The following is a 12987-nucleotide window of genomic DNA, read 5'->3' on the forward strand; positions in this document are numbered from 1 at the left end:
TGTTAGGGTGTGGCACTTTTTCACACAGCTATCCTCGTCCATTCTCACCACATGTCCATACCAGCGCAATCGTCTCTCTTGCACACCACAACTGATGCTTCGTATGTTCAGCTTTTCTCTCAAGATACTTACACTCTGACGGGTATGCACACTGACATTGCACATCCAACGGAGCATACTGGCTTCATTCCTTGCGAACCTACGCATGTCCTCAGCAGTTACAGCCCATGTTTCACTGCCATGTAGCATATTCTTCTGCAGGCTACCTCAAAGACGAGTGACAATGATCTCATCTTTGTGGCTGGAGATTTTAATGGGCATGTCGGACAGCAACCTGGTATCTTCCATGGTGTACATGGGGGCCATGGAGTTGGTGCTAGAAATGAAGTTCTGGAATTCTGCGATGCAAATAACCTATTGATCTGCAACACCAACTTCAGGAAGCCAGCCAGCCACCTTATAACCTATCAATCAGGTGACTCTGCTAGCCAGATTTATTCCATTCCCACTAGACAGCGGGATGCATAGTCGCTCTTAAATACAAAGACCTGGTGAAGAATGTACCCCCCAGCATAGACTAGTTATTAGTGACTTTAGACTCGAAGCCAGAAGGATGCCAGAAAGCTGACCAATCTGGAAAAGAAAGACTTGGAAGCTTAAGAACTCTTCACATAGTCAAAGATTTAGGGATATCCTTACGGAGAAATTTGATGATAGGGAGGAGGAACTATAGTCCTGTGTCATAGAAGGCAGCTGGGAATTCCTGCGAGACAGCTTGCTGAGCACCACAGACCAAATCTGTGGCTAGTGCAAAGTCCCTTCCAGACATAGGATAACATGGTGGTGGAACAATACTGTAGACAGGGCTATTAGAGCAAAGAAACAGGCCTGGAAGACCAAGGGTAGCAGGAGACTGTATCAGACAGCCAAAAGGGAAGCTAAGAGACAGGTATATATATAGCCAAGGGAGTAGCAGAAAAGAAGTTTGCCAATGTTCTGTGGCATGAGGACCAAAGAACTGAAGTATTTCAAATTCCATGTGAAAGAAAACCGTGATGTCATAGAAGAGAATGGTGTCTGCATGGATGATGGTGCCTTTGTGTTTAATGATTCTGCAAAGAATGAGGCTTGGAGATGCATTATGAAAGACTACTGAATGTGGAGAATGAATGGGAGGAGGAGAGTCAGCCAAAGGTTGACCCAATTGTGGGACCAGCTGTCTGAATTGACAATACTCTGGTAGATAAAGCAATTAAAGATATGAAGACAGGGAAAGCACCTGGCCCATCAGGAATCACCGCTGAGATGCTTAAAATGTCGGGCAGTATGGGTTATGTTTTTGTCACCCACATTTTAAATCAGGTAGTTCATGAAGGAGTTATAGCCAATGACTGGTGTAGCACCACCATAGTCAGCTGCTACAAAGGTAAAGGTGATGCTTTAGATAGAAATAACTACAAGGGTATCAAATTATTAGATCAGGTGATGAAAGTTACAGAGAAGGTCAAAGCCCAACTAATTAAGGAGAGAGTTAGACTAGATGAGATGCAATTTGGTTTTGTGCTAAGCAGAAGCACCATTGATACTATATTTCTGGTAAGACAACTGCAAGAGAAATATCTAACTAAATATAAACTTCTGTACTTGGCTTTTGTTGACTTGGAGAAAGCCTTTGACAGGGTCCCCTGATCCCTTATCTGGTGGTCAATGAGGAAACTGGGGAGAGACAAGTGGTTGGTAAGAGCTGTACAAGCCCTGAACAGGGATGCTGTCAGTAAGATGAGTGTTGGCAATGAGTATAGGGAAGAATTCCAAGTAGAAGTAGGGGTTCACCAAGGATCAGTCCTCAGCCTCCTCTTATTCATCATGGTCCTCCTGGCAATAACAGAGGAAGTCAAGACAGGCTGCCCCTGGGAGCTCCTCTATGCTGATGACCTTGCTCTAATAGCTGAGTCACTATTAGAACTAGAGACGAAGTTTAGGGTGTGGAAGCAAGGTCTAGAATCGAAGGGCCTTAAGGTTAACCTGGCAAAAACCAAAGTCCTAGTAAGTAGGAAGGCTGACAAATCATGAACCCCTTCAGGTAGATGGCCCTTGATTTGTAGTAAAGGTGTGGGTAGAAACTCCATAAGATGTACCCAGTGTAAGCTGTGGACACATAAAAGGTACAGCAATATTAAAGGAAGGTTAACCGGGAAGATAGTTTTTGTATGTGGCAGATGCACAGGAACAATAAACATTGAAGATGTACAGAAAATAGATTGTGCCACATGCTAGGAGGAAAAACTAGACGTAGTTAATAGCTTCCGCTACCTAGGCGACCAAGTCTGTAGTTGGGGTGGTTGCTCTGATAGTGTAGCGACTAGAATAAGAATAGCCTGGGCAAAGTTCAGGGAGCCCCTACCTCTGCTAGCAATTAAGGGACTCTCACTCAAGATAAAAGGTAGACTGTATGATGCATGTGTGCAAACTACCATGCTACACGGCAGTGAAACATGGGCCATGACTGCTGAGGACATGCATAGGCTTGAAAGAAATGAAGCTAGTATGATCCGTTGGATGTCTAATGTTAGTGTGCATATATGACAGAGTGTAAGTGCCCTAAGAGAAAAGTTGGACATAAGAAGCATCAAATGTGGTGTACAAGAGAGGTGACTGTGCTGGTATGGCCATGTGTTACATATGAATGAAGACAGCTGTGTGAGGAAGTGCCACTCCCTAACTGTAGAAAGAACCTGTGGAAGAGGTAGACCCAGGAAGACATGAGATGAAGTGGTGAAGCATGACCTCTAAACATTGGACCTCACAGAGGTAATGACAGGAGACCAAGACCTTTGGAGATATGCTGTGATCGAAAAGACCCGGCAACTAAAGTGAGATTGCAGCCATGGCTGATGCCAGTGTTGCATGTCCAGCCCATTTAAGAATATTCTTGATGCATCGAGTGATATGATATGCCTGAGAAGACCTGTTGAGTCAAGTAAAACCAAAATCATAACTGTAGCCAGTACCCCCTGACTGGCTCCCATTCTGGTGACACGTAAAATGCATCATTTAAACATGGTTGATGCCAGTGTCCCCTGACTGGCTCCCGTGCTGGTGGCACATAAAAAGTACCAGCCGAATGTGGCCGATGCTAGTACCCACTGACTGACTCCTGTGCCAGTGTTCATTGCCAGACCTGCCTGACTGGCTCTTGTGTTGGTGGCACATAAAAAGCACCCACTACACTCTCAGAGTGGTTGGCGTTAGGAAGGGCATCTAGCTGTAGAAACACTGCCTGATAATGAATGTGCCTCTAGGCTTCTTCTGAGGGTCTCAGTGGTTGGCGGGGCTAATACATATACATAAAACTCAGTTAACAATAGCTACAGTGTGTTTGTCTTTTGTAAAATAGAGTAGAAAAAGAATAAGAGTAAGAATTAGAACAAGCACGAGGATACAGGTGAAGTACATCTTAGTATAATGGTTTGCCCAAACCATTATTACTGGCTGATGTCTGTCGATTTCATATCCTCTCCACTTTCTTATTTGCTGTATAAATCAAGGATAAACTACCTTTTACCCCCACCCATATATAATACTCAATTGCGAGATTGCCACACAATAAATAGCACTTGGGTATGAATAACTGGGTACACTACCAGCTGTATATTGGATAGGTACTATCCCTTAGTTGGTTTTTCAAACTCTAACTCACACACACACACACACACATATATATGTATGTATATATGTATATAGATAGGGATAGATGGCTAAGCAGGTAGGTAGGTAGGCAAATAGGATGGGAGAGTTACAGAGTGACATTCTTAATCACATTACCATGTCTGCACCTATATTAAATAGTATATCTATCAACAGAGTTGTGCGATATGAATTCCATCTGTAATTTTGTGATAAAAAGTCTTGTAGCAGCTATGTCATTGCTATACTTTAACAAATATGACTGAACTTTTACAATATATCTTTAGTGATGTAGATACATGAACAAATTAAAAAGTGAAATTAACTGTTGTTGTTGCTGCTGTTGTTGTTGTTTAGCCACATATCAGGTGGGAAGAGATATTTGATAATGTAGTACATAATAGGAGCAGACCTGTGAATAAAAGCATTCTATTTATGACCATTCCAGCTTATTTTCCAACATCTGAAAATGTTATATGTAGTACTAAATTATTAAATATGGCATCCCTTTCTTATAGTGACAGGTGTGACTTGAGAGAGATTCAGTTACTATTCTTAGCAATTTAAGCAACAATATAGAGATCGTATCACTAGATCTATTTTTTTAAAGCTTTTTCTGTACAACTTTTGAAAACTTATTGTTTCTTCTTCTTGAGATTTTAATTATTTTGTTAAAATCATTGTCCTATATTTGTTGGAGTTTATACAAGCAGGTACCCAAAAGTAACTGGAAACGTTCTGTGTGGGACAAGCCCATTGTAGTTCAGGCTTCTGCTGCTAGAAGCCACTTGATGCAACCCTCAGGCATCAGTATATCAACTGGTGTCATTGAGTGTAGTCCTACTGCTACTTGGTGCATCTTTGCTTTGCAGTGCTTCTCCCCTGTTCATTGATTTTTGTGATGGCTGAAATGAAGGAACAGTGTGCTTCCATGAAATTCTGTTTCCTGCTGGGGAAACAGCTGCCAAAACAGTTGTAATGCTTCTAACAGCTTACAAGGATGCTGTCATGAGCAAAACACAAGTTTACGAGTGGTTTTAATGCTTTAGAATGGTCACTCATTGCTTGAAGACCAACCTCATTCAGGGCATCTGTCGACTGCCCAAACAAATGAAAACATCATGCACTGATCCTGGAGGACCATCACTGAACAACTGACGAACTTGTTGATATAACTGGTGTGTCCTAGAGCTCCTGCCAATGAATTTTGAGCAAGGAATTACAAATGAAAAGAGTTGCAGCAAAATTTGTGTCTCCCTTGTTCATGGAAGATCAAAAGCAGCCATGACTGAATGCATGTCATGATCTGAAAGAAGAGTTGGACATTGATTCAGACCTTTTTTGAAGATCATAACTGATGATGAAAGCTGGTGCTATGGAATTTGCAAATGTGTAAGAGGTGAAGAAAGAATTGACAGAGACGTTAGAAAGCATCACTTCACAAGAGTTCCAGGAATACTTTGAACAATGGAAAATGCATCTTGACTGATGCATTGCTTCAAATGGAGAATACTTTGAAGGCAATAAAAGAGGAAACATGTAAAACTAAGTGAATAAAATAATTTTACAAAATTCCAGTTTCTTTTGGGTATCACGTAAATTGTATAGATTTAACAAATTTCTTGAGTAAAATAAGAAAAAAGAAAGTTTTTTGCTTGATCATTGATCTTCTAAATTATTAATGGCCTTTAGTGTCTTTAATGATATTTAATATTATGAACCTTTCACCTTTTCTTTCTTTTCTACAATTGTGCAGCTCAGTGGAGATGCCTGGAGATGTCCACATTGCCGTCATCAACAAACAGGAGCAATAAAGAAGTTACGACTATGTTCCTTGCCTGAAATTTTGGTTGTTCATTTGAAACGTTTTAAACAGGTTGGTTTTAAAAGTGTTTTAGAAAGTCAGTTTAATGCAAGTAAGTTTACTTTTTTACTTATATTTCAATAATTCAGGGTTAAAACCCCTTTATCAATTTAAAATGGTGGATGGTGCTAAGCTGATATCTTTTGTGCAGAAAAATGAAGATAAGAGGAGGATGTTTACAATCTATTGGTATTGTTACGATGGCCAATGAGTTTCATGCAGTTAATCTCTATTTTTGATAAATGGATTTAATCTATTAATGAGGTTGACCCCTTTAATCCACGAATTTCCTATGTTCCTTCCATTCACTGATTTTGATAATGACTAATGTCTTTGGTATAATGTTTCTCCAGATGTTCTTTTAATGCAAGAGGGAATTGTTTGGATATGCTCTTCAATACAGCTTTCCAGATTAATGTAGTTTGTAGACTGTGCTCCTTTTATTGAAACTACTATATTTATTGAAAACTACATAATAACACCATGTAAGTCCTGAAATACACAATGTTAATAGAGCAGCTGACTATTGTGCATATATTGCTGTTATTTACAGGCCAGTCACCAGGCAGTTATTTTTTAATGTGGGCCCAAAATATGTCAGTTTTGTGTTAATCTCCTCCCTGAGGATTGCACTAGTGGAAAGGATGTGTTATCATTGGAGATTTAATGATATGTTATTGTCTAGCAAAGGATGTTGTATAGCTGTTAGCCATTAGCATCCTTTAGAACTGCTTAGCATAAGTACATAAACTATTAAATTTTGACCAAAACTTCATTTTAACCCAACAGTCCTACAAGCTTAAACATGATATAGATGCTACATTTTGCAGAAAATCTGATTGCTTAAAATGGATGTCAGCTTACTTATCTCTACTAGGTTTCCAACCAATATGGACAGATCTGCTTTTCTCTCAATTGATGAGAGGCATGGTACAGTGAATAAAAGAAGAAATGACTGAGCAATGAATGGTATCAAATAGGCAAGAGGGGTAGTAGATGGTGACCTAGCAGGTATAAACTGACAAAGTGCAGATGTAGATATTTAATATACATTCCAGTTTCTATTACTTCCCCTCACCATTTTAATGTATATTTCATCATGCATGGTTGTTTGCCATTTCCATTGTGAGACAAAACTACTTGAGATCATGTCTTCTTCAGCTTCCCTTTTCCGCAGGTTTCATTCACTTTCAACACTTGGCACTTCCTTATGCAGCTCTCCTCCTTCATGTGCATCACATGCCCATACCAGTACTGTCTTCTCTCTTGCACACTATCTAATTTCTCTTTTAATCACAGACCTATGACTGTACCCATATTTTTATCTACTCCTTCTTTGTTTTTGATACTCTTAATTATTTCTTTCCTTAGTAATTCTTTATTGTCTCTTTTAATATTTACATTTTAGCCAATTAGTGGTTTTGTTTTGATTTTATTGATCATGAGATAATTGTTCAAATTTCATTCCAGGTGAAAATGCAACGCAATAAAGTTGATATTCTGGTTGATTTTCCAATGTGGAGTTTAGATCTCAGTCAGTATTTGGTAAATTCTAGTAAATGGAATCAGCATATGCATGATGGCTATTCTTCAACTTTTGATGAAAGCCTTAGAGATGTTTATGATTTGTTTGCTGTATGCAACCACTATGGAAATATGATTGGAGGTCATTACACAGGTAAGTTATATTTTATAACTATTTCTTCATTTGGAACTTATTAATTTTTTAAAGTTGATATTAACTTTCATGAATGATGGAGCACAAGTGAGTTGGGATAGTGGTTGGGTATTTTAAAAGCATCTGTAACCTAATTTAGGAGGCTCTCATGCCAGATAGGGTTGAATGCTTTGCTGATGTCAAGTATAAGAAATTGTCTTTCCTGAAGTGAGTGGGTAGAATTCTATATTAGATCTGGATATTTGTAAGTCATAGTATTCATCATAGAGATTAAGAAGAAACATTTTAATTTTGGTATGTTGGAAGGCTCTTGGTCAGTAATTGGAAGGATCAGAAATGTTTCCCTTCCTAACGATGTGATGTGTTGTAATGTGTTTTCACAAAGACTGGGATAGTTCTTTGTAAAGTTCAAATAAGAAAAAAGTTGTAATCACTTTACTAGCCTTCCCACTCTTACTATTACTGTAATGATTATTTCTTTTGAGATGCTAGCTCAGCAAGATGCACAGCTTTTGCTCTTTAGAAATGTATTTTTCATGAATACTAAATAAACCACATAGTATTTTTGTCATTTTCTTATTAAATAATGGAACTTTAACCACATTGTTTACATTGATGTATTTATATATGAAACATTGTAACTTACAGAACTGGCTCTGAATTCTGTAGAAAATCTATAGAAATAAACTTAAAAATGAGAATATCACATTGCTAGCACAAAAAGTAAAACACAATATTAACTTGTAAACCTTTAATATACTTGGTTGTAAATTATGGTTGCCAAATGAAATATTGTGTCCTTGCTAGCAATTAATATTTATGTAAGTGCAAGCTATGGACACATACAAGAGGTGCAGTGAAATAATAGGACGGTATCCGAGAAGTTAGTGTTTGTATGTGGAAGATGCACAGGAGGCATAAAAACTACAGATACTTGGGAAATCAGTTCCCTCAAATATTCCGGAAGCTCCTAAGAGGCAGTGGTTAATTTCTGCTACCTAGGGGAGCTTTTACCTCTGTTGGCAATCAAAGGTCACTCTCTCCAAATGAAAGTAAGATTGTATGAGGCATGTATATTAGGGTGGAGTGAAAATAAAACATTGTGAAAATTGAAAATGCCTGAGGGCTAAAATGTTGCTATATTTCATTACTAGAAAAATGCTAAATTTTTGCTGATATCAATCAAGAGCATTTGCTCCCTCAAGCCCCCTAAACTCCGAAAATGGGGGATTTTTGTAAATTTTTTACAATAGTGGAGTTTTGGAGGTTTGAGGAAGTAAATGCCTTTGACTGATCTAAGAAAAAATATTGCATTTTTCTAGTAATAATATATAGCAAGATTTTAGACTTCAGACATTTTCAATTTCCACAATTTTTTATTTTCACTCCACGCTAACACACTTGTATGTGTGTGCAGGTATATAAATTGTGTAATCTAGGGTGGAGTGAAAATTAAAATTTGTGGAAATTAAAAATGCCTGAGGTCTAAAATCTTGCTATATATTATTACTAGAAAAATGCTAAATTTTCACTTAGATCAGTCAAGGCATTTATTCCCTCAAACCCCACAAACTCTGCTCTTGTAAATAATTTACAAAAATCCCCCATTTTCAAAACTATGGGGATCTGAGGGAGTAAATGCCTTTGATCTCAGCAAAAATTTGGCATTTTTCTAGTAATCAAATATAGCAACTTTTTAGCTCTCAAGTATTTTCAATTTTCACAGGTTTTTCTTAAATATTTTTGCTCCACCCTAATGTATATGAACAGCAGTGTTACATGGTAGTAAGATGTGAACTCTGAATGCAGAAGATTAGAGAGGAATGAAGCTAGTATGCTCCACTGGATGTGCAATATCAGTGTATATGAGCAACAGAGTGCTAGTGTATTGAGAGAAAAATTTGGCATAAGAGGAATGTGATACATATGGGTGTAGACAATTGCATAAAAAAGTGTCGAACACTTAAAGTGGATGGAAATTATGGAAGAGAGAGACCCAAAGAAACATGGGATGAAGGATTGAAGGCTGATCTCAAGAGGCTGAGCATCACAAAGGAGATGACAAAGAACCAAGATAACTGGCGCCTTGGTGTACTCAAGAAGACCAGTCCACCAAAGCTACTGCCACATAAGCACTGGTGCTAGTACCACATAAAAAGCACTGGTGTAGATACCACATAAAAAGCACTTATGTTGATACCACATTAAAAGCACCCATTACACCCTGTAGAGTGGTTGGCATTAGCAAGGCCCTCCAGCCATAGAAACCATACCAGAACAGACAATGGATCCTGATGCAGCTCACAGCCTTACCTACTCCTATCAAGCCAGCCAACCCATGCCAGCATGGAAAACAAACATTAAATAATGATGATGATGTTAATGTTGTACCAATATATAAATTGGTCTATCCAATAGTGTTACACCACTAAACTTAATGGATATTTAAGCAATGTGTGCATGGATAGTTGATGGGTTGGATGTGATGCTGATGAAAAAACAATAACTCTTGAAATATATATATATACACCCATTACCCTTCTTTTTTTTTACCTTCAATCGCATTGTTTAAATAGATGTATTCATATACAAAACGTCATAATCTTCAGTGTTGGCTCTGAAATCTATAGAGATAAACTTTAAAATTTAATAAATAGATAAAATTTTAGCCGTGAAACAGAATTTTGCTTTGCAGATATAATATTTCTGAATTGAAAAATTGGGAAAAATGATGGCAAAACATTTTTCTGTACAAAATGCAATAAATAAAAACATAATTATACTGTAGATATTTTTCTTGTTCTACTTATTGGAGATGTGTGAGCACAAGTTAAAATCCTTTTCTTTATACTGGCTGCATTTGAACCAAATACATTAAAAAAGTAAAGTTAGCTTATTTTTTCTAATCAGTTCCATTCTATGGTATATAAGTGCTTTAATGAAACACAAGTGCAGACATCTATTGCTATTCTATAAATGAAAAATAGAAATACTAGTAAACATTTTCTTTGTGATAAATGCCTATATAAAATACATACTTTAAAAAACTGTTTACTTTGAGAACAAGAGAACTATGATGTTTGTCATGTTGTCTAAGATTTTGCACTCCTAAATTCTAATATGTTTAGTAATAAAGATTTCTTAATTATAGTTGTTTAACTCCAAATCAGTTTTAATTGAGCAAACATAATTAAAAACATTCCATTTCTTTCTAACATGATACATGTAGGGTTACATCTTGTAGTGTGTCTCTCTTTTATCTTTTACTTGTTTCAGTCATTTTGACTGCGATCATGCTGGGGCACCACCTTGAAGGTTTTAGTCAAACAAATCAACCTCAGGACTTAATTTTTAAAGCCTGGTACTTATTCCATCGGTCTCTTTTGTTAAACCACTAAGTTACAGGGGTATAAACACATCAACACTGGTTGTTGAGCAATGGTGGGAGACAAATACAGATACAAAGACACATATATATATATATATACATATGGTGAGTTTCTTTCAGTTTCTATCTCCCAAATACACTCACAAGGCTTTGGTTAGTCCAAGGTTATACTAGAAGATACTAGCTCAATGTGCCACACAGCAGAACTGGACCCAAAACAATATGGTTGGGAAGCAAACTTCTTACTACATAGTCACACCTGTGTCCTTCTTTTTTTCAAAATAGTAGGTTGTAATTTGGGAGAGATGTAATTGTTATTTCTAGCAGGTCAAGTAACTGTATATCTACTCAACTAATTTAACTGATTTCATTTTCATTAGTGTGTCTCTTCTAATTTATTTGATTACGGTCTGGATGGAAGTGTGTATTGTCTGTGTGTTTGTTTATTTTATGATTGATTTTTGTAAAGTGTTTAACAATGATTGTCATTCAATATAAATCTAAAGATGTGATACAATGGTCTATTACAAAATTTATTGATTCTATAAGCATTTCTATATTAGAATTTACTGTGCAGTTTTTGGTTTAGAATGATCTTCAACTGGTGGGTAGGATATTTCTTTGGATTTTATTTGGTGTATAGTCATGTGTGTTACTGTGGTAGTGTGTATTTATTTGTTCATCTATTTCAATTTTATCAATGTTAATCCCATCTTTTGTAGTATGATTCTTGGATACCTCTATAACTATCTTGATTATATGTACCAGTTGATATTTGTTTGTTGTTTTTTGTTTTGTTTTTTTAATTTTGATACGGTGGTTGTGAATGTTATTGATGCATCTGATGAAAATCAAACCAACCAAATTTAAAAAGGGAGGACATTATAATGGCCCAGGTTACATTATGCTAGACTAATTACTAGTTGAATGATGAAAAGTAAATTGCCTTGTGGTTAAGAAGCTCATTTTGCAACCACATGGTTTCAGGTTCAGTCACACTTGCACTTTGGGCAAGTGTCTTCTGTTATAGCTTCAGGCCAACCAAAGCCTTGTAAGTGAATTTGTTAGACAGAAACTGTTTTTAAGCCTATTATATATGTCTTTGTATTTTTGTTTACATTTTGTGTCTTTGTATTTTTATTTGTCCCCCACCACTGCTCAACAACTGGTGTTGGTGTATTTACATCCCTGTAATTTAGCAGTTCAGTGAAAGAGACTGATAGAATAAGTACCAGGCTTTAACAAAAAATGAGTACTGGGATTGATTCATTCAACTAAAATTTTTCATGGCAGTGTTCCAACATAGCCACAGTGATGACTGAAACAAGTAAGCGGAAAAATTCTGAAATGAATTATGCATTTCAATTCACTAAATATTTTACTTTCAATATATTCTTAAGTTCAGTAAATGTGGATTTATTTAAATATGTTTTTGTGTTTTTTTTTTTTTGGTTTTTTTTTTGTCTTTGTTCATTTTCAGCATTCTGCAAAAATCCTGTGGATGGTTCTTGGTATCAGTTTGATGACACTCAAGTAAAACCAATTTCAAAAAAGGAGGTTGTAACAAAAGCAGCTTATTTATTGTTTTATCAGCATCGTGGGTTATTTAAGCATCAGAAGGATGAGTTGCTAACTGGAACACATTGGATATGTACTTTACATGGTGCATCTTCAAGCTTAGATTGTCCATCAGATCCTCCTCCAAGAACAACTAGTTACTCAATATACCAAAGTCCAGCACTGTCATCCAATCAAACATCATCCTGTCTGCCAGATTCTGCAGTAAGAATAAACCCTTATGATCATCCATGTTCATCTCCTCCTGTACATTTTGTTAACAGTACAACATTTCAGAGTACTCGTGGGATCCAAAAAATTCATACCAACAGCAGTAATTGTAGCCAACAGTCACTTAAAACATCTGAGGAAGAACGCAGTTTTAAAATATCTGCAGAAGGACATCAGAATCAGAAAACCAGTAAGATTGTACTTCATTTTAACTTCAAATGCTTTTGATTTCATTGTATATAGATATATATAAATATGTATGTGTATATGTGTGTGTGTGTGTGTGTGTGTGTATCATCATCATCATCATCATCGTTTGATGTCCACTTTCCATGCTGGCATGGGTTGGATGGTTTGACTGGGGACTGAGCCAGATGGCTGCACCAAGCTCCAATCTGATCTGGCAGAGTTTCTACAGCTGGATGCCCTTCCTAACACCAACCACTCCGAGAGTGTAGTGAGTGTTTTTACATGCCACTGATATGGGGGCCAGTCAGGCGGTACTGGCAACGGTCACGCTCAAATCGTGTTTTAACGTGTCACCTGCACATGAGCCAGTCCAGTGGCACTGGCAACGCCCTC

General features: G+C 37.0%; 1 protein-coding gene across 1 annotated transcript in view; it reads left to right on the forward strand.

Annotated features, from left to right (window-relative positions):
• Nucleotides 1–12987, forward strand: part of LOC106875249 (ubiquitin carboxyl-terminal hydrolase 31) — a 123283-nt gene that overhangs the window by 99927 nt on the left and 10369 nt on the right. The window contains exons 9-11 of the mRNA XM_052973896.1: nucleotides 5444–5563; nucleotides 7022–7229; nucleotides 12098–12595. Coding sequence (XP_052829856.1) covers nucleotides 5444–5563; nucleotides 7022–7229; nucleotides 12098–12595 — 826 coding nt within the window. The remainder of the gene's footprint in view (nucleotides 1–5443; nucleotides 5564–7021; nucleotides 7230–12097; nucleotides 12596–12987) is intronic.

The sequence above is a fragment of the Octopus bimaculoides genome, chromosome 17 (genome assembly GCF_001194135.2).
Source record: "Octopus bimaculoides isolate UCB-OBI-ISO-001 chromosome 17, ASM119413v2, whole genome shotgun sequence".
Classification (NCBI taxonomy): Eukaryota; Metazoa; Mollusca; class Cephalopoda; order Octopoda; family Octopodidae; genus Octopus; species Octopus bimaculoides.